Below are 26610 nucleotides of genomic sequence, written 5' to 3' on the forward strand. Positions count from 1 at the left end.
GGGGGGCAGGAGGGAGCCCCAGGTGACACAGAATGAGCCCTGTCCCCACTGGCCACAGAAGTCCCACCACCCTTGGTGGCACTTGGAGACAGGCCCGAGTTCCTGCCTTAGTTTCAGGGGGAAGAAATTTGGAGGTGGGAAGTGAAGAAAACTGGGAAAGTCCCAGGTTTGTTTTTTTTTTTTTCAGTGTTTATTAAAAACAAAAACAAAAAACAGGAAAAGGGGGGGTGGGACCATGTGTTTTTTTCCATTTTTTTTTTCCTTTTCTTTTCTTAAAAAGATCGTGCTGGCTGAGGGGGGAGTGGGGGGGTCCTTACCTGCCTGGGGGGGGGACCCCCACCACTGTCCTCTGCTTGGGTGCCCCCAAACCCAGCCCAGCGTGTGGGGGGTGTGTGTGAATGGGGGGTGACGCCTCCTCTGCGCCCCCCACCTCTCCCTGACCCCCTTTGGGGGGAGTCCAAACCTCCCTGGGGGCCCCAATCCCAGCCGGGGGAGGGAGCACACGTTAAGGCAACCGTCCTGCTTGGCTCTGCTGACCTGGGGGGACACGGGGGGGACACGTGGGGACCCCCTCGCTGCTGGAGAAGGGGGGGTGACCCCCCAAAGCTGGAGGGGTGTGGGGGGCTCTAGAGCTACGGGCTATTTACACCCCCCGGGGGGGCAGGGGGGGCGGGGTGTGCTCACAAGTGTCTCCCCCCCCCCCCTCACCCCCTCCCCGGGGCCATGGGGGGGTCAGGGGTCCCGTGGGGGGAGTGGGGTCCCGTGCCCCCCCCTCAGGAGTCCTTGAGCATGTTGATGCGGGCGTAGATCTTGAGGGCAGGGCCCAGCTTGATGTTCATGGTGCTCATGAGATGATCCTCCTTGAGCAGCAGCAGCGCCTGCCCGTCGATCTCCTGTGTCCTGAACTCCTCTGCGATCTCCTGGCAGCCTGTGGGGAGGGGCAGCATCAGCAAAGCCTCTCACAGACCCCAAAAATACACTCAGGGGCTTCTCCGTGCTTGAACCACCCAAAAAATCTTATTTAGGGAGTTACATGTAAATGGCTTCCACCAATTATCCTTGAGGTTTATTTGTAAGTCCCCATGCTCCCCCCAAAATATTAATGGGTTTGTGAGAGGAATCCATTCCCCCAAAAAATATTTATGGGGTTATCTGTGAGTAAGTCATCCCCCAAAAATATATTTATGGGATTATCTGTGTGTAAATCCTACTCAAAAACATATCTATGGGGTTCTCTGTGAATAAATCTCTCCCCAAAACCACAATTTTGGGGTTATCCTTGAGTAGATCACCACAGTGCTGGGTATCTGCGGGTATCTCCCCGTCCATGCCAGGACATTCCTCACCTGGCAGCGAGCGGATGAACTCGTAAACGTCCTCCACGTTCCACTTGCTGGGCTCGCTGGGCAGGAAGCGGTGGCCGAGGCCGGGCAGGTCGCGGTCGGGCAGCTCCATGTCCCGCAGCTCCAGCTCCCGCTCCCCCTGCCGGCGCCGCGATGTGGAGGAGCTGGCGGAGATGGGCGACAGCGGCTCCTCGTAGCTGGAGTTGTCCGAGCAGCGGCTGGAATCCTCCTGGCTGTGGTTGAGCTGCAAGGACGCCGTCACCGACCCCGCTGGGACAGACCCCGGGGGCTGCGGGGGCAGTGCTGGCCTCAGCACCTGCCCCGTGTCACCAAAACTCAGGGACAAACCCCAGCCTCAGCACCTGCCCCGTGTCACCAAAATCCAGGGACAAACCCCAGCCTCAGCGCCCACCCCATGATCCCAAAACTCAGGGACAAACCCCAGCCTCAGCACCTGCCCCATGTTCCCAAATTCAGGGACAAACCCCAGCCTCAGTGCCCACCCCGTGATCCCAAAACTCAGGGACAAACCCCAGCCTCAGTGCCCACCCCATGTTCCCAAAATTCAGGGACAAACCCCAGGCTCAGTGCCCACCCCACATTCCCAAAATTCAGGGACAAACCCCAGCCTCAGTGCCCACCCCACATTCCCAAAATTCAGGGACACACCCCAGGCTCGGCACCCACCCCATGTCCCCCATTTGAGACCAAACCCTGGCCTCAGTGCCCACCCCGTGTCCCCATCACTGGGGGTAAATCCTGTGCTCAGTGCCCCCCCTGTGCCCCCAAAGTCAGGGACAAACCCAAGGCTTGGAGCCCACCCCACATTCCCAAATCTGGGAACAAATCCCAGCCCCGAGGCCAAACCCAGCTGGGGACAAACCCTGTGCCCAGTGCCCGCCCCGTGTCCCCTCACCTGTTTCTTGCTGTCCTTGCTCAGGGGGGGCAGGGTCCCTTTGCAGCTGCGGCGCCGCCCGTGGGGGGGCCCTCCCGGTTTCTGGAGTTTGCTGCGATCGGGGTGGAACAGCCCCACCCTCTTGGTGCAGCCCACGTTGTACCTGCACAGAGCCACGGGTCACGGAGGGGTCCCCACCCCACTGGGGGAACTTTGGGGATACCTCTACCCCACCAAACAAGAGGGGAAGGGTGGGTTTTGGGGTTACCCCAACCCCAAGCAGGCAGATTTTGGGGTTACCCCTCCCATGCTGAAGGGATTTTCAGGTTACCTTTACCCTGGCAGGTGATTTCTGGGGCTACCTCTACTCTTGCCAAGTGGGTTTTAGGGTACCTCTGCCCCACTGAAGAGGGTCCAAATGGGTTTTGTTGTTACATCTGCTCTGTCAGGTGGGTTTTGGGGTTGCCTCTACCCTGCTTGAATGGATTTTGGGGCTACCTCTATCCAGCTGTGGAGGGGCCTGTGTGGATTTTGGGGTTACCTCTACCCTGCCGTGGAGGGATGGGTGGGTTTTGGGGTTACCTTTATCCTATCAAGGAGGGGTTGGGTGGATTTTGAGGTTACCTCTACACAGCATGGAGGGGCTGGGTGGATTTTGGGGTCACCTCTACCCTGCCATGGAGGGACAGCATGGGTTTTGGGGTTACCTCTACCACACCAAGGAGGGGTTGGGTGGGTTTTGGGGTTATTTCTACCACACCAAGGAGGGGTTGGGTGCATTTTGGGGTTACCTCTTGGCACAGGCCATGGAGCAGAAGCGCTTGGAGCGCTTGAACTTGTAGGCGAAGTCAACGCGGCCACAGAGCTCACACTTCAACTTGGGGGGGTTCCCCTCCTCTTTGGATTCTGGGGGGCGTGGAGGGACACCCAGAGAGAGAAACCAGCCAGCTCAGCCGGGGGGGCACTCAGGGGGGTCCCGGGGGGCTCAGGGGGGTCCCAGGGCCCGGGCGCTACCTTGCAGGTACGGCTCCTCCATGTCCGAGTCGGTGGTGGTGGTGTTGTCCTGTGCTGGGAGCTTGTCTGGCAGCAGCTCCTGTGCATACTGCTTGTGCAGGGCCCCCACCAGCAGCGAGGAGCGGCCCACCTGTGCAACACACCCGGCTGCACCTGTGCCCCAGCGACCCCCGGGCGTGCCCACGGGGCTGCCAGGGCCCATCCCAACCCTCACACCCACGGGGATGTTACCAGCTCTGCACCTCCCTGGGGGCAGGTGGTGACAAGGGCAGGCATTTGGGGTCCAGATATTCTTGGAGTGACCCAATCCTGACCCCTCGAATCCAGGAGCAAGGATAAGGGGAGGAGGATATGTTACCAGGAATGATTCTATCCCTTCCTGGCTGCTAAAGTGCTCAGTAACACAGGCAAGGGTTTGGGGGTTCATCATTGTCAAAGTGACCCAATCCCACCCCCACCTTCCCAACCCCTCAGCTCCAGGAAGGAGATCAGGTATGTTACTGGAACAGCTCTGTCTCTTCCCAGATGATGGAAATGCTCAGTAAGATGGGTGAGGATGTGGGGGCTCATGATTGTCTGGGCATCCCATTCCCAGCCCCCCAAATGCAGGAGCCCTCTCCCCAATTTCCCACATCCAGGAACAAGGACAGGTGGAGGGGGATACATTACTGGGAATGGCTCAGCCCCTTCCCTGCACAATAAGGAACTCACAGATGTGAAGATTTGGGGATTCACAGTGGTGTGGTTGCCCCATTCCCAAGCCCCCAAACCCAGAAGCAAGGACAGGGAGAGGGGAAAGCATCACCAGGAATGGTTCTGCCCCTTCCTGGACAATGAATTACAGAATAACGTGTGTAACACCTGGGGGCTCACAATTGTCTGGGTGCCTCATTCCCAACCCCCCAAATCCAGAAGCCCCCCTGTCACACACACACAGATCCAGGGATAAGGATATGGATGGGTGGATACATTACCAGAACAGCTCAGCCCCTTCCTGAATGATGAAAAACTCAATAACGTGGGGGAAGATTTGGGGGTTCACAAAGGCCTGGATGCCCATTCCCAACATCCCTCTGTCCCAGAAAGAGGGGATAGGGAGGGGGAGATATCATACCAGGAACATTTTTGCCCCTTTCTCAGTCATGAAGCCCTCAACACATGGGTGGAGGATTTGGGGGAGTGGGGGGGTGATGATTGTTTGGATGCGCCATTCCCAAAACCCCCAAATTCAGGGATAAGGATGCAGAGAGAGATAAACATTAGTGGGAATGGTCCTAAATTCAGGAATAAGGATGCAGAGAGAGATATACATTACTGGGAATGGTTCTGCCCCTTCCTGGATGACGTCCTCGATGAAACGGGTGAGGATTTGGGGCTTCACGATGGTGGGTGCTCCACTCCCAACCGCCCAAATTCAGCAACAAGGGCAGGGACATTGGGATCCGTTACCGGGAAGGGCTCAACCCCTTCCCGAATGCCAAAACACCCGGTAACGGGATAAACCCACAGGGAGCACCGGGAGCAGCTCAGCCCCTTCCCGGATGATGAAGCAGGGGATGGATTTGGGGGTTCACGCCTGACCGTGCCCCCCGTTCCCCCCGAGCCCAGCCCCGGCAGAGCGGGATACGTTACCGGGAAGGGCTCGGCGCCCTCCTGGATGACGAAGCCCTCGATGACGTGCGTGAGGATCTGGGGTTTCACGATGGCCTGGGGCGGTTTGTTCTCACCATTGTGGGGGGCGGCGCCGGCGACGGTGGCGGCAGCGCTGCCGGAGCCCGAGGTCATCCCGGGAATGCGGGGCTGCGCATGGAGGCGCTCGGGGGGCTCTGGGGACAGCGGGGCACACGCGGTGAGGGGCGGGCGCTGACGCCGCGCTGACGCGGGGCCGCGATTTCCATACAGCTGGAACGGGGAGCAGCTGCTGCCGCTCCCAGCGCCGCCCAGCCGGCCCCGGGGGGTGCCAAAGGGGGGAAAGGGCCCCCAAAATACCCGGAGAAGTCGGGACACAGCCGCAGAGCGCAGGGGGAGCGGGACAGCCCCGGCGCGGCGCTGTGAGGCACCGGCAAGGCCGCGTCTGCCCCGGCGGGGCTCCGTGTACGGCGGAAAGCCCCGATCTGCCCCAGAAAGGCCCCAACAGGGCTCGATCCAACCCGGAAAGCGCCGATCTGCACCAGCACGGCCCAGTGCGGCCCCGGAGAGGCCCGAACCACCCCCTCAGGCCGCGGCACATCCCGGTACCGCCGCGGCAGGGCCCGATCTGCGCCCGTGAGATCCCAGCGAGCCCCAGCGCACTCGGCAAAGCCCCAGCACAGCCCCGCGGGGCCCGCGGGCCCCGGCCCAGCCCACCCCGATCCCGCTCCTCTCCAGGCCGCCTCGGGCCGCGCAGGCCCCGGCACCCCCATCACCTTTGTCCGGCGGCGGCGGCGGCTCCCGCTGCCCCCGCCCCTCCCTCGCCCGGGCCGCGGGGCCGGACCGGGGCCGGGGGCGGATGCGGAAGTGAGGTCAGAGCCGCCGCCGCCGCCGCCCCGGGCCGGGCCTGGCCGCTGCGGTCGGCGCTCACTCACCGGGCGCTCAGGGGGTCGGGGGGGCCATGGCGGGGGGCCCGGGCCGGGGCTGCGGCGGGAGCGGCGCCGGGAGCGGGGCCAGGGCCGAGCGGGGACAAAGGCGGCGGCGGGGGCGGGGCCTGCTGCGGACACGCCCCCGCGCGCCCATTGGCGGGTGCTGCCGCCGCGCGCGCCCAGAGCCTCGGACACGCCCTCCTCAACAAGGCCCCGCCTCCCGCGCCCCCGCCATCGGGGGCGGAGCCTCGCTCCACAAGGGGCGTGACTGCACAGGCGTGGCCACGCCCCCACCAGGTTGCACCCCCACACAGCCGGGGCGGAGTCTCCAGATGTGGCCACGCCTCCTCTGCACGCGCGCCACAACCGCGCCTACAGAAAGGGGCGTGGTCACGGGCCCGCCCCTCGGGTGCCCTCCGTGCGTCAGCGAGGCGTGCGTGCCCCCCCTAGCGGCAGCGGCGGGAGCCGCACCCGGCCCGCAGCCCAGGGCTGAGCGAGCTCCCCTCAGCGCTGCCCTCAGCGCTGCCCTCGCTCCCCTCAGCGCTGCCCTCGCTCCCGCAGCGCTGCCCGGCCTCACCGGCCCCTGCTGCATCAGGGCTTGCTTGGGGTGCAGCACCCCGCGAGTGGGTGCCTGTGGGAGCTGGGCGGGCGCTTACCGTGCGTGAGGGGCCGCTCGCCCTCGGGGGTGTCGGGGCCCGGGGGGGCGGCGGGCGGCGACAGGGCGGGGGGCTGCGGCGGGGCGGCAGGCGGGCTCTCGGCGCTCCTCGGCACGGGCAGCGGGTCCCGGCGGGCGCCCTCGGGGACCCCGAGGGACGGCTGTGGTGGCAGGGACACGCGTGGGGCAGGGTCAGGTGTGCACACACATGGGCAGGGGTAAAGTGTGCACACGCACGTGCAGGGCGCGGGGCAGGTGCGTGTGCGGGTGGCACAGGGACATTCACCTGCACGACTGGAGTGTGCACACCCGTGCATGGGTCACACACAAGCATGTGCCTGGAGTGGGCATGCACATGCACACACGTGTGTCACAGATGGGCATGCGTGTCCAGACACACCTGATCTGGCACGCACATGTGTGCAAGGAGCCTGTACACATCCCACAAACACACACGTGCACGGGGCTGGCATGAGTGTCACACACATGCACAGGCCAGACACACATGGGTCAAGCACAGGTGCACACACATGGGCCAGGCAAGCATGTCTGCACTCATGTGCATGGAGCTGAGTGTGCACACACATGCGGGGAGCACACACATGCACATACGCACACATGCATGTGCGTGCATCTGGCAAAGCTGTGCACACACACACACTTGTGTGGGTCCAGGACACACATGCACGGTCAGACATACGAGCTCAAACACATGCACACACACACGGATCAGCCACATGCTCCCCATGTCACAGGACCAGGCACACACAGCCATGAAAGTGCCATGGATGGGGCAATCCCGTGCACAGGTGTGCATGGAGCAGGTACACACATGCAGCGGGGCCTGAGCGTGCACACCTGTACACCTGCACACTGATGTGACAGCTGGGCCCCCATGCACAGCTCAGGACCACACACGCACACACCCGTGTGCAGGGACTGTGCACTTGCACACCCACACGCGTGTGCACACAACTGACTCCCCCGCATCCCCCACTCCCACTCCAGTGCCCCCATTCCTCTTTCCCTCCTCCCACCAAGGGGCTTGGGGGCCCCTCACTGTGAGGGTTTGGGGGGAGGCTTTGGGGGAGGTGTGGGGGCCCCTCCTGCTGAAGGTTTGTGGGGAGGTGTGGGGGCCCCTCACCGTGGGGCCGGCGGGCTGCAGCTGCAGGATGACAGCCGAGGCGTGCTGGAACTTGCGGGGGGCAGCGTGGCAGCCGGGGTGCCCGTTGGGGGGGCCACCCTCGCCCCCTGCTCCCTGTGGGACCCCTGCTTTGGGCTGGGGGCCCGGGCCGGGGCTGGCAGAGGGCAGGGGCTGGAGCTGGGGGGTGCTGGGGGGGCCCGAGGGGGGCTGCCCACGGGGGCCCAGCTGCTGCTGCTGCTGCTGGATGACGAACTGCTGCTGCTGCTGCTGCGGCTGCGGCTGCATCGGCTTCGGCGGCTGCTGCAGGAACTGGGGGGGCTGCAGCGGGGCGTAGGCTGTGGGGACAGCAATGGGGACAGAGATCCCCCCTGAGCACCAGCACCTCAGCCCACGGGACCCACCCCCAGGAGGCTGCTGCTCACTCTGTGTCTGTTCCCTCTGGTGCCCTCGGACAATCAGCTCTGCCAGCTCCTGCTGCTGATGTGGGAAGCTGCACTGGGGGGGGCGGTCTCCAATTTTGGGAGCCATGCCAGTGCAGCACCCCAGGCTCCAGCACTCCACAGAGTCCCCTGGCTCACACCCTCACTGCCCCAGCCCCCTGCACCCCACAGGACCCTGGGATCCCATGGGTGCTGAGACCCTCCCGAGCAGGGCCCAGTGAGGGGACGGACCCACAAGGTCCCAAACACAGGCAGGTGACAGCTGCAGGACACACCAGTGTGGGCCATCACTGGTTTCAGAGTGAACAGCCCGTGACTCCCCAGCACCCAGGGGTGTCCCCCCCCGGAGCAGCCCCTTACCTGGGGTGACGAGCGGGTGGGTGGCAGCGGGGGCGGTGGTGCGGGCCAGGGCATGGGCGCGGCCCTCGTGCCCCTCGGCCTTTTTGAGGTGCTCGGCGGGGGGGTCGGGCGGGGGCCCCCGGGGGGGGCCAGCCCGGGGAGGGGCACCCCCGGGGGGCTTCATGGCCAGGGCAGGGAGGTGGGGGCCGGCAGGGCGCAGGGCCAGGCTGTGCACCTGCAACGGCAGCGGGTCAGGGGTGCCGGGGCAGATTGCGGGGGGCTGGCAGGGGTGGGGACACTCACCTGAGGGGTGGTGGGTGGTGGGGCAGGTGGCGGGGCCGGCGGAGGGGCCGGCGCGGGGCTCTCGGGCCGGACAGCGCTGACGGGGCCCGTGGGTGTGAAGATGAGCTGGGGACAGGGAGAGTGGGTGCACGGCTCACCATGTCAGGGGTGGCACACCCTGTGTGTGTCCCTCCTCTGTGTCCCTACAGGGTGGCACATGGGTATCTCTCTATCTATGTAGGGTAGGAACAGGCACGCCCACTGTGGGGGAGGGCACCCTAGAGGGTCCCAACGCCCCCCCAAAGGCAAAGAGCACCTGCTTGGGTACCCCCAACAGAGCTCTGGGTGCCCTGTGGGGTCTGGGCATCCCAGTGGGATGGGGTTCACCCTATATGGGGGCCAGGCTCCCTCAGCTGAGTGAAGGCACCTCACGAGGTCTACACACCTCACAGCAGAGTGACAGGCACCCTGTGGGGTCCTCGGACCCCCAGGAGGGTGGGGGGCACCCCATAGACTCTGAACACCCCATGGATTCCCCATGGGTCCCAGGCATGCCACAGAGAGCAATGAGCACCCCTACAGTGTCATAGCATGGCCATGGGCACTTGGTGGGTCCCATCAGCCCACAACAGGATGGTGGGCTCCCCAATGGTCCTGGGCCCAGCCCCACCCTTACCATCTGTGCCCGCAGGTACATCTGGGCCTGGCTGGCGGTGAGGGCGGGCGAGGCAGTGTTGCCCAGCAGCACGGCCTGCTGAGCGATGCCCGACGCGCCGGGCCCCACGCTCTGCGCCCGGTTCAGCAGCTGCGCCGCCGCCGGCGACGTCGCCAGGTTGATCTGGAACGGGGCACCAGGACAAGGTCGGGGCGCTGGCACGGGCGGGCACGGGCGGGCGGGTGGGCGCCCGGAGGCTGAGGGACTCACCGTGGGCTGCTGTGCCGGGGCGGGCTGGGTGCCGTTGCCCCCCGAGGAGCTGCTTTGCCGGTTCGCCGCCAGGCTTGCCTTGGGGGAGAGCGGCGGGTGAGGGCCGTGCCAGCCCCGAGCCACCCCCCGTGCCCGCGGGGTGCCCGTACCTGCTGCACGGCGGCCAGGCTCTGCAGCTGGGCGCTGGTGAGGTGCTGCTGCTGGAGGGCAGCCGTCTGCAGCATGAGGTGCTGCTGCTGAGCCGCGTACATCTGCTGCAGGTACTGCGCCGCCGTGTTGGGCTGCCGGTGCAGCGCCTGCTGGATCACCTTTGGGGAGGAAATGTGGCCACGACCCCCCCGCTGGCCCCCAACCCTCGGGTGCCCCCAGCCCCGTACCTGCACGGTCTGGCGGTCGGGGATGCCGCTGTAGACAGAGATCTGGGGTCCGGGCGGGCGCGTGGCCGCGCTGCTGGCGGGCGCTGGGGCCGTGCCGCCGGCGCTGCTGGCGGGAGCTGGGGCCGGGAGCTGCTCATTCTCCATGGCGGGGCCGGGCCGGGATGGTGGAAGAGGGTCAGACTAGAGCTGGGGAGGAGGAACACAGTGAGGGGGGATCCATCGTGCCTGGATGTTGGAAGCACAGGGGAGGAGGAAGGTGGGGTAGAGGAAGAATGATGGGAGACCCTGTGGCTCATCTGCCTCTGCTAAACTGGGGTCAGTGTCCCAGGGAAAATGGGGAAAGGGAGCATGGACAGAGGGAAGGAAAGGACAGGAGGAAGGCTGGAAGGCAGAGAGATGGAGGTGAGGAGGTAGGGATGGACAGAAGGATGGAATGGAGGAAGAGAGGGATGAAAGGACAGACAGACAAAAGGAAATGAGGAACGGAGGACAGTAGGAAAGAGACGGATGGAGAGAAGGAAATGAAGGAAGGAGAGGAAAGAAAGAGAGAAACCAAGGGAGTTATGGAACTGGGAAAGGGTAGAAGCAGGAAAGGGATGAAGGATGGAAGGCAAGAGAGAATGACAAACAGGAGAAGGAAAGGGATGGACAAATGGAATGATGGATGGGCAGAAAGGAAAATGGAGGGGAGGAGGGAGGATGGACATAAGGACAGATAGAAGTAAGGAAGAAGAGACAAGAAGGACAGGAAAGACAAAAGGAAGAGAGGTCAAGGATGGAAGGCATGGACTAGGAGGGGTCAAGGATGGAAGGATGGACAAGAGGACAGAATAAATGACAGACAGAAGGAATGACGGCTCTAAGAACGGAAGGAAGGAATGATGGATGGACAGAAAGATGGACAGAATGAGGAAAGGATGCAAGGATAGAAGGAAATGCTGAAAAAAAGCAGGAAAGTGAGGGACCAAGGGATGGAGGGAAGAACAGAGCAGACAGGAGGGAGGAAGTATGGACAGATGAAAAGACACAAAAGGGAGGAAGGGATGGAAGAAAGGCTGGATGGACACTGGAGAGGGATGCAGGGAAGAATGGACAGAGGAAATGGATGAGGGGAAAGGCAGATGGAAGGAGGAAGAGCGATGAATGGATGGCAGGAGGGGGACAGACAGCATGACAGAACAGGAGGAGGATGGGGACAGTGCTGTGGGGGCCAGAGAGGGGGGTTGTGGGTGGCACCTCTGTCACCACAGCCACTCCATGGTCACCGACAGCCACCCATGGCCACCACGCTCCACCCGTGTCACCCGACAGCCCCTGCAGTGCCACCACAGTGGGACCAGGGACAACAGTGTGGGACACTGGAGACTATGGACAGCAGGCACTGAGGGTGGCCTTGGTCACCATGCCAGAGCAGGGCGCCACAGGCCATCCCAGCCTGGCACAGGAGCGATGTGGCAGCAGTGATGTCCTGGCCTCGTGCAGCCCACAGGGCTTTGTCCCCTGAGATGCCACTGTGGCAGACCACAGGGTGGGACAGCCACGTGTGGCAGTGCATGTGGCCTGTGACACTGCCCACCCTCGGGTCTGCATCCAGGGCATGTTCACCATCAGCTGCAGGGGCTTTAGGCACCCTTTTCCCACCCAACAGCCACAGACCTGGATTTCCTGCTCTGGTGGCATCGAGGTGACATGGGGTCACTGACACAGAGGGATCACACCAGGCCCATCTGGAGTCAATCCCCCAGGGGTGGGCAAAGCCCCCCACAGCTCCCACCCACTGTGGGTCCAAGCCTGTCCTCACCCACACCAAACCCCACCAGGGAATTTGGGGTGTCAGATGGGGACAGCTCACTTTTGACCCAGAAGTCAAACCTCCAAACCATTCCACCCACCCAAAATAACAAAAAAAGGGAAGATTTTGAGTAGTGCTGGGACCCACTGGGGTGGGGGAACATGGGGGGTCCCACAGCCAGGACAGGAAGAGCTGGAATTCCCTGAGCTGAGCCCAAAATGGGGGTGGCAAATGATGAGGGGGTAGGGAAATCCTGGAGGAGTGGGATGGGATGGGGACACAGACAGGTTGTGGGGGCAATATGGGATCTAGAGGGGGAAGATGGGACAGTAAGCAGCAGCATGGAGCAATACAGGGGGAAAAATATGGGGGTTCAGAATAAGGGGGGATGCAAGGTGCTGGTGAAGGGTGGGATCTGGTGGGAAGTTGGGATAGAAAAGAGAGGGGTCAGAGAGTAGGGATTGGAAAATGATGGTGGGGTGGGAATAATAATAAGAGGAAGCAAAAGCAGGGGAGAGGGTGGAAAATAATGGGAAAGAGGGGAAAACACAAATGACAGGGTTGGATACAAGTGAGGGAGGTCAGATATGACACTGGGAGGGCAGATACAATATAGGGGGTCAGAGGTAACAGCAAGAATATGATTGGGGGTGGACAAAAATAATAATAAAGGGGTGCAGGACGGGGAGCAGCAGGATATGACATAGGGAATGATAAGGAGGTGCAGAATAAGAGAGGGGATGCAAGAGCCTGGTGAGGGATGGAAAACACTAGTGGGGTGGGATAGAAAGGAAAAGAGAGGGCCAGATTTAATAAAAGGGGAGTCAGATAAAACAGCAGGGACTGGAACATGATGGTGGGGGGTGGGAATAATACTAACGGTGCAAAATCAGAAAAGATGGGGAGTGGGATATGATGACAAGGGGTGGGATAGAAGACAAGGGGGTCAGATATAGTATAGGGGGCCAGAGATAACACTGGGGGGCACTGGAATATGATGGTGGGCGGTGGGCAATAATAGCAGTAATAATAATAACAAGGGAGTCCAGAACCAGAGGAGGGGGCTCAGGAGAAAGGGAAGGAGGGGAGACACGGATGGGGTGGGAAATGGGGGCTCCACGAGAGACGGGGAGCGGCGGGGGCCACGGCCCCGGGTGGGGAAACTGAGGCACGGCGGGTGCGCATGCGCGGCCCCCCCCTCCCCTCAGCCGCCCCCCCCCACCCCCCGGCCCAGACAAAGCCGCCGGGGCCCGGTAGCGGCGGCACGCGCGGTACCTGCGGGCCGGGCCGGGCGAGGCGGAGGCGGCGGGCGGGCTGTGCCATGGCCCGGGGGGCGCCGGGGGGTCCCGGAGCGGGGGTTGCGGGGGTCCCGGGGGTCCCGGCGGGGCCGGGCCGGGCCCGCTCCCTCCTCCCTCCCTCAGGCGGCGGCGCGGCGGCGGCGCGAGGCCATCGCTCATTTGCATTCCTGCGCGCGTCACGTGGCGCCGCCCGGCCAATCGCCGCCCCGCCCGCCCCGCGTGCCCCGCCCACCGCGCCGCGCGCCCGCTGCTCGCGCTCGCCATGGCAACCCCGGTGGGGAGGGGGGGCGGTGAGCGGGGTCGCCATGGCAATGGGGAGAGGAGGGGGCGCGGATGGGCCCGAGGGGAGCGGGCCGGGACTGGGACCGGCGGGGCTCGGCAGCGGAGAACCACGGAGATCCGCTCGTCCGTGCTTCCAGGAGCCATCCCGGGGCTGCCCCGAGTCAGGCCCGGCAGGACGCTGCGGCCTAGGGATGCTGGCGGCGGTCCCCGGGGTCGCCCGGGGTCACCCCGAGGACGCTGAGGGCCGGCTGGGGCAAGAAGACGCGGCGTGGAGTTGGTGGCAGCGGTCGCCGCTGTCGCATGGGGTCGCTCGAGTCAGCCCGGCGCTGCGCGGGGCGGGATGCGGCAGCCTGGGGACAGTGGTGGCACCGGTCCCTGCCGCCGCCGGGGTCACCCGGGGTCACCCTGGGGATGCTGAGCGTCGCTACCGGGGGGACGCAGCGACACAGGCGTGGTGGTGCCTGTCCCCTGTGCCACACCGAGTCACCCCGAGGGTCGGTACCGGCGGGATGCCGCAGCGTGGGGACGGTGCCGCTGCCCCCCGGTGCTTCCAGGAGTCACCCCGGAAAGTGCTGGGGCGGGATGGCCGGGATGGGGCAGCGGGGGACGGTGACCGGAGTCCCCGCTGCTGCTCGGAGTCACCTCGGGGCTGCCCCAGGACCGGCACCGGCGCTGGAGGGATGATGGCACCGGCCCCCGCCGCCACCGGGGGTCACCCGGGGATGCCGAGGGCACACACCGGCCGGTGCCACCCGTGCCCGGTGTTTCCTGCGGGGATGCTGAGGGCACACACCGGCCGGTGCCACCCGTGCCCGGTGTTTCCTGCGGGGATGCTGGGGGCACACACCGGCCGGATGGCTTGGCGGGGGTGCTGACACCGTCCCCGGTGTTCCCCGAGGCCGGTCCGGCGGTCCCCGGTGCCGGCAGTAGGTACCGGATAGAACCGGCCCCGGAGCTGTCGGGGAGGGGGTGGCACCGATCCCCGGTGCTTCCTGCGGTCACCCGGGGTCACCGCAAGGGACCAGCGCCGGTACCGGGCGGATGCTGCCGTACGGGGGTGCTGGCCCCGCTGCCCGGTGTCTCCCGTGTCATCCCGGGCATGGTCGGCACTGCGGGGGGAGGTGGCACCGGTGCCGGTCCGCTCGGGGGTCACTCGTGGCCACCAAAGCCCGTCCGAGCTGGGGTCCGTCCCCCCCAGGACATTCCCCTGTGTGCCATGTTGGGGACACTGGGGGGATATGGGGGGACATTCCCCTGTGTGCCATGTTGGGGACACTGGGGGGATATGGGGGGACATTCCCCTGTGTGCCATGCTGGGGACACTGAGGGGATTTGGGGGGACATTCCCCTGTGTGCAATGTTGGGGACACTGGGGGGATATGGGGGGACATTCCCTGTGTGCAATGTTGGGGACACTGGGGGGATATGGGGGGACATTCCCTGTGTGCAATGCTGGGGACACTGAGGGGATATGGGGGGACATTCCCTGTGTGCAATGTTGGGGACACTGGGGGGATATGGGGGGACATTCCCTGTGTGCCATGCTGGGGACACTGAGGTGGGGGGGATATGGGGGGACGTTCCCTGTGTGCAATGTTGGGGACACTGGGGGGGATATGGGGGGACATTCCCTGTGTGCAATGTTGGGGACACTGGGGGGATATGGGGGGACACTGAGCAGTCAGGGGGGGCCCTAAGGCCTATGAGGGGGCTGTGGGGGCTCTGTGGGGGCACTGGGGCAGACTGGGGGGCTATGGGGGCACTGGGGGGGTATGAGGGTACTGGGTGGGCTATTGGGGGATATGGGGGTGCTGGGGGGATATGGGGGCACCGAGAGCACTTATGGGGCCACTGGGGTCTATAGGGGCACTGGGTGGGTTATTGGGGGGAAATGGGGGTAATATGGGGTACTGGAGGGGCCTATGGGGGCGCCGAGAGGACTTATGGGGCCACTGGGGGGCTATGGGGGCACTGGGGGGCTATGGGGGCACTGGGGGGCTATGGGAACACAGTGGTGGCTCTGGGGTGGCCCTGGGGGCTCTGGGGATACTGAGGAGCTGTGGGGATACGGGGGTGGCTCTGGGGCGGCCCTGGGGGCTCTGGGGTGGCCCTGGGGGCTCTGGGGACACGTCCCGACCCCTCGGGGGCTGCCCGGCCGCTGCCGCGAGGAGGCGCCGGGGCTGGGGCAGGGCGGATCCCGGGTCCCGCCGGTCCCGCCGGCCTCTCTTTGCCTCTTTAGCCTTGCTCTCCCTGATTCCCCACGGATTTCCTTCCAGATTTCTCTCCTTTCCCCCATTTGCCCTTTTCCCCCCCTCTATTTCCCCCTGCTTTTTCTCTGTCTCCCCCCTTTCTCCTGTTTCTCTCTGTTGCCCCCAGCTTCATCTCTTTCCCCCCCTTTCCCCTGTTCTTCCGGTTTTCTCCCGTTTTTCCTTCCTATCATCCCCTTTTCCTTCTTTCCCTTGTTTTTCCTCTGTTTCTCTTTTTTTCCTCCTTTCCACCCCTTTCCCTCGTTTCTTATTTTTCCTCTTTGCCTGCTTTATCCCTCTTCCTCCCCTTTATCCTCTCCCAGCTTTTTTCATTTTCCTCCCACTTTTCCCCTGGTTTTCCCCTCTTCCTCCCCATTTTCTTCCCTTTATTCCCCTTCCCTATGTTTTACTTCCACTTTTCCCATCTTCCCCCTTCTCCCTTGCTTTTCCCATTTCCCCCATTTTCCTTTTTTCCCCCCTCTTTTCCTCTCTCCCTCAACTCTTTTCTCCCCTTCTCCCTCCCTTTATCCCCCGTTTTTCCCCCTTTTCCCTCATTCCCTACTATTTTCCCTCTTTTTGTTATTTTCCCCCCTTCCCCTCTTTGTTTTCTCTTTTCACCCCCCCCCCCCCCTTTTTTTTTGTTTTTTTCCTTTTCCTGCCCCAGGACCCTGTAGGATCCCAGATCCCCAGACCCCACCCCACCACCCCTCTCCACAACCAAATCCTGCCCTTTCCAACCCAAAAAAAGCCATGGCTGGTGACCCCTGGGACAGAGCTTGGGAGCCACCATGGTTGGAGGCCATGGGCCACTGGCATCCCTCATCCTGGAGCTGAGGCTTCCTTTGGGGTGGGATGGGTCCCTGTTTCCCATTCCCCCTGGATGGGATGGATCCCAGTTTCACATTCCCCCAGGATGGATCCCCATTTTCCATCCCCCTGGATGGGATGGACCCCATTTCAAATTCCCCCAGCATGGGATGGATCCCAATTTCACATTCCCCCTGGATGGATCCCCGTTTCACATTCCTTTGGGATGGGATGGATCCCCATTTCCCCTTCTCCCTGGATGGGATGGATCCCCATTTCAAATTCCCCCAGCATGGGATGGATCCCAATTTCACATTCCCCCTGGATAGATCCCTGTTTCACATTCCCCTGCATGGGATGGATCCTCATTTCCCATTCCCCCTGGATGGGATGGATCCCCATTTCCCATTCCCCAGGATGGGATGGATCCCAGTTTCACAATCCCCTGCATGGGATGGATCCCCATTTCCCCTTCTCCCTGGATGGGATGGATCCCATTTCCCATTCCCCCAGCATGGGATGGATCCCAGTTTCACATTCCCCCTGGATGGATCCTCATTTCCCATTCCCCACGGGTGGGATGGATCCCCATTTCCCATTCCCCCAGCATGGGATGGATCCCAGTTTCACATTCCCCCTGGATGGATCCTCATTTCCCATTCCCCATGGATGGGATGGATCCCCATTTCCCATTCCCCCCTCACCCTGCATCCCTATCCTTGGTGGACAGATCCCCCATTCCATGTCCTGCCCCCATCCCTGGATCCCAAACATTTTGGGATGGGGTTTATGCCCTGTCCTGTATCCCAGCCCCATCAGGGGGCAGCTCTGTATCGGAGCAAGGCGACCCCGTGGCAGGGAGAAATGATGAGGAGGACTCCATGGATATCAGAGGGCTAATTAATTACTTGATTACACTCTATTATTCTATACTATATCCCATTACATCTAAACTGAATCTCGTCACCGTCAGCCGACAGTCCCGACCCACACACCTGGATTTAATTGGCCAGTGAATCAAAACACTCACACAGAATCCAATTATCCATTGGATAATTGGAATCAGAATCCAGTTATTAATTCTCTTCGGGTAACTAATCAATTCTTTTCAGGTAATTCATCAATTCCCTTCAGGTAAACAATTCCACTTGTGAACAAACACAGGCGCAGCAAATGAGACAAGAATTATTTTGAAGATTTAAACACATCTCTGGAAGTTTTTTAGAAAAGCCTGGACACGGCACTTTGTGCTACAAGAGGTGCTAGGACACAGGATTTGATGATCTTAGAGGTCTCTCCCAACCTCATTATCCTGTCATCCTTTCCCCTGCTTCTCCCAGCTCCAGAGGGTGGGAATCAGAGCGTGAATCCCACATTTCTCCCCACGGAAGCCCCCGAAATCCCGGGAGCGCCGCTCTCCGCGCATCCCGCGGGCCCCGCGCCGCTGCGGATCCGCTTCGCTCCGGGGAAGCGGCCGGGAAAAGCTTTTGATCCCAAATCCATATTGTTCCCACCCAGCAGGGCTCCCATTCAACCTCCCACCAGGCAGCAGGGTTGGGTTTCCAGCCGGAAATTTCCGTCCCAAGGTACAAAAAGTCACATTTGGCCCCCCCCCCCCCCCCACAAAAAAAATAAAGGTTTGGAAAGGGGGGGGTGGGGGGGTGGTGGAGGGGAGAGAAAATAATAATAATAAAAAAAAATTTCTCGTCCTTCTTCCCGAGCGTTTGGGGCTCTCCAAATATTTATGTGGATCCCAAGGGGTCCCGAGGGAACAAAGCACGGACGCGGCGCGGCTGCCCCGAACAATGGGGCCGGATATTTTCTGATGTGAGCGGAGCCGGATCATATCCGGCCTGCCAGGCAAAAAGACTTTTTTTTTTTTTTTTAAAGGAAAAAATTCAGATTTTCTATAAAAAGTCTATTAAAAAATATCGAATTTTCTATGAAAATAATTTTTTTTTAATTTGCGGAATTAATTAAATTAAATTTAAATTAAATTCTATTAAGTTTATTTAATTTGTTTTTAATTTTCCCCTTTTTTTTGAGGAAAAAAGGGTGTTTTTTCTTATGGAAAAGGAGTTTTGTAGGAAAAAAAAATATCTTTCCCTGGAATAAGGTCCCTTAAAAGAAGAAAAGCCTTTGAGGGGAAAACCTTAAAAAAAAAAGCTTTTGAGGGGAAAAAGGGGGTTTAGGAAAAAGAGAAGGTGATTTTATTTTTTAAAAAAGAGGGTTTTCTGTTTTGTTTTGTTTTGTTTTTTTTTTTTTTTTTTTAGAAAAAGGCACTTTTTTCAGAGAAAAAATTATGCTTTTTTTCCTAGAGAAAAGGAATTTTGTAGAAAAAATTATGATCTTTCCCTGGAATAAGGTTCCTTTAAAAAACAAAAAAAACCTTTGAGGGGAAAAAGGGAGTTCAGGAAAAAGAGAAGGTGCTTTTATTTTTTTAAAAAGAAGGTTTGTTTTTTTTCTTTTTTAGAAAAAGGCACTTTTTTGAGAAGAAAGAATATTACTCTTTTTTTAAGTGGACTTTGTTAAGAAAAAACTCCAGGGGAGAAAGAGGCTTTTTTTAAAATTATTCTTGGAAAAAAGAGACTTTCTGGAAAAAACAAGTGCTTTTACAAAAAACCAAAATAGCTGTTTTTTTACAGGAAAAAGAAAAGGCTGAAAATGGACTTTCGAGCTCTACAAAGAAATTCTCTACATTCTACAAGAAAAAATGGGTTTGGAAATAAAAAGGGCTTTTCTTGGAATTTAAGAGGGTTTTTTGGAAAGGATACTTTTCTTGAGAGACAAAACCCCTTTTTCTTGAGTAAAAAAAGTGGTTTTTTCAGAAAAAAAGAGCTTTTTTTAAAAAAAAAAGTAGGGTTTTTTGGCTTGTTTTTTTTTTTTGTTTTTTACAACAGCTTTTTATTGGGAAAAAAGGTCTTTCTGGAGACAAAACCATGGGGTTTGGTGAGAAAAATAAAGCCAAAAAAGGCTTTAATGGGAAAAACTGGGGGGGGGGGGGGGAAGGGCTTTTTTTTTTTTAAATAAATGTGTTTTTGAGAAAAAAGAAGTTTTGGGGTAAGAAGTACTTTTTTGGGGAAAAAACCTTTTGTGGGGAAAAAAAAAAGTGTTATTTTCTTTGCAGGAATAGGGGCTTTTTGGAATAAAACATGCTTTGAGGAAGAAGAGGTGATTTTCTGGAGGGAAAAATGTGCCTTTTTTGGAGAGAAATGCCTTTTCTCAGGAAAAAATGCTGCTTTTGGAGGAAAGAAAAGGCCTTTTTTTGCAGGAAAAAAAAAATGCCCTTTCTGAGAAAAAGAGGCTTTTTTTGGGGGTACAAAGGTGTTTTTTTGGGGGGGCAAAATTCTGATTTTTTCTGAGATATAGGCTGCAGATCCTCGGTGGATCACTGGGCTGATCCTCAGGTGCCACTCCCCAGTGTCACCGTGTCCCCTCCCTGGCAGTGTCACCCACAGGGTCCCCTCTGTCCCTTCCAGGCACACCAAGGTCACTGCCACGACCCCAAACACGCCCAGAGCCCCAGCCCCAGCAGCCCCGTTCCAAGCCAGGAACGGTCACAAAAGACAAGGCCAAGGTTACACAAATATTCCAAGGCAATATTGGGGCTTTATTCCGTTTATTCGCTGTGGGTTTGGGTATTTTTCCAGAGGAAATCTCGTGCTGACGTGGGCTCTTTGTCCCATCCCATCCCAGCCCCCTCTCACTCCCCCACCCTGTTCTTCTGGATGCTCAAAATTGGCCTTTTTGGCACAATTTTTTTCTGGTCCGAAGAGTTTTTTGGTTTTGTTTGTTGTTGTTTTTTTGGGGTTTTGAGGGTTTTTTTTTGTTTGTTTGTTTGGGTTTTCTTTTTGTTTTGTTTTTTTTGTGATTGCCCCTCGTTTTTCCCCCAAATCTTCCATTTTCTGCTCCCAGAGCAGGAATTACAATTTCCATCCACTTGGTGTCAGCTCCAGCCCCACCATCCGTCCGTCCATCCCAAACCACCCCAGCCCCACCAGCACTGGCTGCTTTGGTGGATCCATTCACTTCCCTGCAGCTGAAATCCTTGATTGAGCAGCATTAAAAAAATATTATTTTAAATTTAATAATAAGAATTATTTTAAATTATTTTTATTTTTTGTTATATTTATCAGCTCATTATTATCCCGTGGGTTCCATCCAGGAATTCAGCACAAATCCCACTGGGTTCCAAACCAGCCCTGGGAATGCACCTTGTCCCTACCTTGTACAGCTTCAAACCATCACTGGGTTAATTAAACCCCCCCAATTAACCTGAAAATTGATTAAACTCTGGGATCGGGGGGATATCCCCAAATGGAGCCTCTGCTTTTGGTTGTGCTGGGAATTTTTTCACTGGTTTGAAGCAGGATGAGCAGAAAGTTACTGGGGCATTGAGCTCCGGGGAATTCAGTGCCTGGAATATTCAGTGCCTGAGGAATTTAGTGTTGGGAATTTAGTACCTGAGGAATTTCGTGTTGGGAATTCAGAGCCTGGAATATTTAGTGCCTGAGGGATTTAGTGTTGGGAATTCAGTGCCTGAGGAATTTAGTGTTGGGAATTCAGAGCCTGGAATATTCAGTGCCTGAGGAATTCAGCATTGGGAATTCAGTGCCTGGAATATTTAGTGCCTGAGGAATTTAGTGTTGGGAATTCAGTGCCTGGAATATTTAGTGTCCGAGGAATTCAGCATTGGGAATTCAGTTCCTGAGGAATTCAGCATTGAAAATTCAGTGCCTGAGGAATTCAGTGCCTGAGGAATTCAGTGCCTGAGGAATTTAGTGTTGGGAATTCAGAGCCTGGAATATTCAGTGCCTGAGGAATTTAGTGTTGGGAATTCAGTGCCTGAGGAATTTAATGCTGGGAATTCAGTGCCTGAGGAATTCAGTGCCTGAGGAATTTAACGTTGGGAATTCAGTACCTGGAATATTTAGTGCCTGAGGAATTTAGTGTTGGGAATTCAGTGCCTGAGGAATTCAGTGCCTGAGGAATTTGGTGCCTGAGGAATTCAGTGCCTGAGGATTTTAACGTTGGGAATTCAAAGCCTGGAATATTTAGTGCCTGAGGAATTTAGTGTTGGGAATTCAGTGCCTGAGGAATTTAGCGTTGGGGTATTTAGCTCTGGGGCATTAAACACCGGGACATTTAACTTCGGGGAATTTAATGTCGGGGCATTTAGCGTTCAGGGAATTCAGTGCCTGGGGAATTTGGCACCGAGGTTTTTGGCTCCAGGGTATTTTGTGTCGGTGCATTAAACACCAGGGAATTTAGCTCCGGGGAATTTATTGCCTGGGGAATTTGGTGCCTGAGGAATTCAGTGCCTGGGGAATTTGGCATCAGGAAATTTGGCTCTGGGACATTCAGCTCCGGGACATTTAGCATTGGGGTGTTTGGTTTTCGGGGAATTCAGTGCCTGGGGAATTTGGTATCGAGGCATTTGCCCCCGGGATATTTAATATTGGTGCATAAAATATCGGTGCTTTGAGCTCTGGGGCATTTAGTCCCTGGAGAATTTAGCATTGGGGTATTTAGAGTTTGGGGAATTTAGTGCCTGGGGTATTTAGTGCCAGGGGAATTCGGTGCCTGAGGAATTTAGTGCCTGGGGAATTTAGTGCCTGGGGTATTTGGTGCCTGGGGAATTCGGTGCCTGAGGAATTCAGTGCCTGGGGAATTTGGTATCGAGGCATTTGCCCCCGGGATATTTAATATTGGTGCATAAAATATCAGTGCTTTGAGCTCTGGGGCATTTAGTCCCTGGAGAATTTAGCATTGGGGTATTTAGAGTTTGGGGAATTTAGTGCCTGGGGTATTTAGTGCCAGGGGAATTTGGTGCCTGAGGAATTTGATGCCTGAGGAATTTGGCATCAGGGCATTTGGCTCCGGGATATTTAATGTTGGTGCATTAAACATCCGTGCTTTGAGCCCTAGGGCATTTAGTCCCTGGGGAATTTAGCATTGGGGCATTTAGAGTTTGGGGAATTTGGTACCTGGGGAATTTAGTGCCTGAGGAATTTGGTGCCTGAGGAATTCAGTGCCTGGGGAATTTGGCATCAGAGCATTTGACTCCGGGATGTTTGATGTTGGTGCATTAAACATCGGTGCATTGAGTCATTGGGGAATTTGGCATCGGGACACTGAGCTCTGGGGCATTGAGCTCTGGAATATTTACTGTCTCCTGTCCCAACAGTAAATATACTGTAAATACCAGGGACTTTAGTGCCTTGGGAATTTGGCATCGGGGCATTTGGCTCTGGGACATTTAGCTCTGGGGTATTTAGGGTTTGGGGAATTTAGTGCCTGGGGAATTTGTCATCGGGACGTTCAGGAAAAGGGCACCAAGGATCGGGACATTTACCAGCAGGGCACTGAGCCCTGGGGCATTAAACCCCGAGGCACTGAGCTCTGGGGCTTTAGTGTCGGTGTCTGGAGGATTTAGTGCCTGCAGCATTTAGGGCGGGGGCGTTCAGCAAAAGACTTCGGAATTGGGGTGTTTCCCAGTTCGGAATTGGTGCTTCCCAGTTCGGAATTGGTGCTTCCCAGTTCGGAATTGGTGTTTCCTGGCGGGATATTCAGCTCTGGGATGTCTTACACTGTGACATTCTCACCCTGGGGCATTCAGCATCCGTGCAGAAAGCACCAGGGAACGCCGGGCAATAGACAATGGGGTATTTAGCTCTGGGGTATGTAGGGCTGAGGCATCAAATATCAGCATGTATAGCTCTGAGTATTTAGGGTTGGGGTGTTAAACATTGCTGTGTCCAGCTCCGGGGTGTTTAGGGCTGGGATGTTCAGCATCAGTCCATGAAACATTGGAGCATTTGGGGAGTGGACCTTTAGAGTGGGTGCATTTGGCACTGGGGCATTAAACACGGGGACAATCAGCTCTGGGGCATTTAGGGTTGGGACACTGAGCACTGGGGCCTTTTGATCAACACAGGAATCATCAGTTTAGCTCTGGGGCTCTTGGTGTTGGGGCTCTTGGCACTGGAATATGAAGCATTGGAGCATTCAGCCCTGGGGCTTTTAGGGTTGGGGCATTGGCAATAGGGCATTGAGCTCTGGGGCATTAAAATGGGGAAATTTAGCCCCAGGCATTTGGTGTTGCAGCATGAAAACATCAGTCACTAACACTGGTGTGTTTAATCCCGGGGTATTTACCCTCAGTGTTTAAAATGCTGGTGAATGTTGCACTGGGGCACTTGGCTCTGGGACATTAAACATGAGGGTGTTTAGTTCTGTGACATTAAACATCAGTACATGAAATATTGGAGCATTTAGCACTGAGCCATTAAGAGTTGGTGTAATTAGCAGCAGCTCATTTAACATTGGGGCATTTAGATGGATGCATAAAGGGGAATTTAGCTCTGGGGTATTTAACATCAGGGCATTGAGTGTTGGGGTGCTAAACACTGGGGCAAGTAACTTTATTTATTGTTGGGGCATTGAGCACTGGGGCATTCAGATCAATGCTTAAAACATTAATGAATTTAGCTCTGGGGCATTTGGTGCTGGGGCATTAAACATGGGCATGTTTAGGTGTGGGTTATTTGGAATTGGAGCATTACACACTGGGGAGCTTAGCTCTGAGATATCAAACATTTGGTGTTCAACTCTGGGTGTTGAATATCAGGGTGTTTAGCTGAGAGTATTTAGGGCTGGGGCATTAAACATGAGGGTGTTTGGCTCTGGGGTGTTTATGGTTGGGGCATTAAATATCAGAGGGTTTAGCTCTGGGATATTCAAGGTTGGGGCATTGGACATTGGGGAATTCAGCTCTGGGGTATTAAACATCTGATGCTTAGCTCTGGGTTATGAAACATGGGGATGTTTAACTCTGGGGTATTTAATGCTGGGTCATGAAACCATTGGGGTGTTTAGCTCTGGGGTGTTTTGTTTTGGGGCATTAAACATTGGGGTATTCAGCTTTGGGGCATTAAACATGGGGATGTTTTGCTTTGGGGTACACAGTGTTAGGGTATTAAAAACTGAGGCACTGCACTGGGTATTTAGGGCTGGGCCATTTAATGTCAGGGTGTTTAGCTTGGGTTTTTTTTTTTTGTTTGTTTTTGTTTTTTTTTTTGTTTTTGTTTTTGTTTTTTTTTTTTTTTTTTGTTTTTTTTTGCTGTTGGGGTATTTAACATTGGGATATTTAGGGCTGGGGCATTAAATATCAGTGTATTTAATATCCTTTCAGGTCCTGTTGCTCCCTGGATGCTGCACAGCAGAGCAGCCCCTGAGGCCCCAGTGAGGCCTCAGAGAGGCCCCAGGAGTTCACAGACATGAGGGATTTGCATTTGAGGGATTTTCTCTTGAGGGATTTTCACTTGGACCCAGACTCCCAGAGAAATCCCAGCTTTGGCTGAGCTGGACTCTCTCACCCTGTGGAGCTGCTCCCAGTGCACCCAGTCCAGTCCTTTGAGTGCAAATGAACCTTCCCCAGTGGAACCTGAGCCTGGGAGCACACAGGGAACCAGGGACAGGGTGGGAATGCAGGGCAGGGGGTGGCAGTGTCAGGGAGAGGGTGGGAATGCCAGGGAGAGGATGGGAATGCTGGGGAGAGGGTGGGAATGCTGGGGAGAGGATGGGAATGCTGGAGAAAGGATGGGAATGCTGGGGAGAGGATTGGAATGCTGGGGAGAGGATGGGAATGCTGGGGAGAGGATGGGAATGCTGAGGAGAGGGTAATGATGCTGGGGAGAGGGTGGGAATGCCAGAGAGAGGATGGGAATGCTGGGGAGAGGATGGGAATGCTGGGGAGAGGATGGGAATGCTGAGGAGAGGGTGGGAATCCTGAGGAAAGGATAGGAATGCTGGGGAAAGGATGGGAATGCTGAGGAGAGGGTGGGAATGCTGAGGAGAGGATTGGAATGCCAGGGAGAGGGTGATGATGCTGAGGAGAGGATGGGAATGCTGGGGAGAGGATGATGGCACTGGGAGAGGGTGGCAGCACTGCAGAGAGGGTGATGGCACTGGGAGAGGGTGATGGCACTGGGGAGAGGGTGATGGATGGCACTGGGAGAGGGTGGGAATGCTGGGGAGAGGGTGATGGCACTGGGAGAGGGTGATGGCACTGGGAGAGGGTGGCAGCACTGCAGAGAGGGTGGGAACATGTGTGAGAAGGTGGCAATGCCAAGGAGAGGGTGTCAGCACCGAGGAGAGGGTGGGAATGGCGGGGAGAGGATGGAAATGGTGGCGAGGGGGAAGGAGTGCCAAGGCCAGGGAGAGGGCAGCGTGCTGGGGAAAGGCTGGAAATTGTGTGCAGAGGGTGGCAAAGCCGAGGAGAGGGTGGCACCTCTGGGCACTGCACTGCTGTCCCCAGGGCCGTGGATCTCCCCACCACCTGATTTTCCCTGGCTGGGGATGCTTGGGAAGGTGTTGCCTCATCACCATGGGTTTTTTTCTTCTCCTCCTCCTGCTCCTGCCCCGCTCCAGCCGGGAAGTGCCTGGCTCTGGCTGCGGGAAATGCAGCGGGTCCAGCAGAGAGCAGTGGTAACACACCGGCCTCCTGCCACCTCCCTCCTGCCCATCCCGGCCTTTCCAGTAAATCTTCACTTCCCTGGAAAGAGAAAAAGTGGAATTTGCCAAAAAACTTTGGGGCTTAATTAAAAAAAAAAAAACAACACCCCAGTTTTCCTGGCGGTGGAGGTGGAATGGGAGCGGACAGGGCTGGCAGAGAGATTTACGGGCTGAATCGAGACTGGTAATTGCAAAGAAAATAATAAAAAAAAAACCTCGTAAGAGCAAGAAAAAACCCCTTGTAAAAATAAATTATCAGCTTCTCTATTAAATTATTCTGCCCCGCTGGAGCGGGACACCCGCGGCTTTTGATCCTCCCGCTGCCGTCCCGTTCCCAGCCCGCGGGACGGGCCGAGGGGTCCCGGACGGTAATGGGCGCTGACAGCCTGGAAAAGCGAGACGGGATCTTCGTTAATGAGCCCTAACGAAGCCCCGGGGCCCGGCGGGACCGGCGGCGGCTGCGGCTGAGCCGGCGGGGCGGCAGCACCGGGGTGATGCGGGGGGCGAGGCGGCGGCGGCCATGGGAGCGGCTGGGGAGGGATGCGGGAGCCGGGGGCTCCTCAAAACGCAATTTATTGTGTCCAAGAGTTACAGCAGCCCAGGGTCTGTCAGCTCCAGCTGCAGGCAGGCCTGGAGACCCTTGGTTTAGGTTACAAATGCATTGCATGCTTTTCTTTTGGTTATAATGCATTCTATA

At 57.4% G+C, this 26610-nt stretch overlaps 1 protein-coding gene across 4 annotated transcripts; it reads right to left on the reverse strand.

Annotated features, from left to right (window-relative positions):
- Positions 1–167: 167 nt before the first annotated feature.
- Positions 168–13244, reverse strand: PHC2 (polyhomeotic homolog 2). 4 transcript variants are annotated; one of them, XM_071449310.1, is made up of 15 exons: positions 13040–13244; positions 9973–10158; positions 9745–9891; positions 9596–9673; positions 9347–9508; positions 8692–8796; positions 8410–8623; positions 7610–7944; positions 6467–6626; positions 4885–5078; positions 3251–3382; positions 3030–3163; positions 2260–2401; positions 1347–1632; positions 168–928 (listed from the first exon to the last, which is right to left on the reverse strand). In XM_071449310.1, exons 2-15 carry the CDS (start codon positions 10114–10116, stop codon positions 774–776), a joined length of 2388 nt encoding a protein of 795 aa, XP_071305411.1. In that variant the 5' UTR covers positions 10117–10158; positions 13040–13244; the 3' UTR covers positions 168–773. The 4 variants fall into 4 exon arrangements, with proteins under 4 accessions (XP_071305411.1, XP_071305413.1, XP_071305410.1 ...); XM_071449312.1 differs by having other exon boundaries at positions 1347–1587; positions 9745–9903; XM_071449309.1 differs by having other exon boundaries at positions 9745–9903.
- Positions 13245–26610: the final 13366 nt, after the last annotated feature.

The sequence above is a fragment of the Agelaius tricolor genome, unplaced genomic scaffold (genome assembly GCF_023055355.1).
Source record: "Agelaius tricolor isolate 1412-34295 unplaced genomic scaffold, bAgeTri1.0.p SCAF_28, whole genome shotgun sequence".
In the NCBI taxonomy this organism is placed as follows: Eukaryota; Metazoa; Chordata; class Aves; order Passeriformes; family Icteridae; genus Agelaius; species Agelaius tricolor.

Coding starts and splice junctions, on each gene's coding strand:
- PHC2 (XM_071449309.1), bottom strand. CDS start 10,116: ATGGAGAATGAGCAGCTCCCGGCCCCAGCTCCCGCCAGCAGCGCCGGC. Junction 8,624..8,691: donor CACCACCCACCACCCCTCAG/GTGAGTGTCCCC, acceptor CTGCCGTTGCAG/GTGCACAGCCTGGCCCTGCG. Junction 5,079..6,466: donor CGAGCGGCCCCTCACGCACG/GTAAGCGCCCGC, acceptor CGCTGTCCCCAG/AGCCCCCCGAGCGCCTCCAT.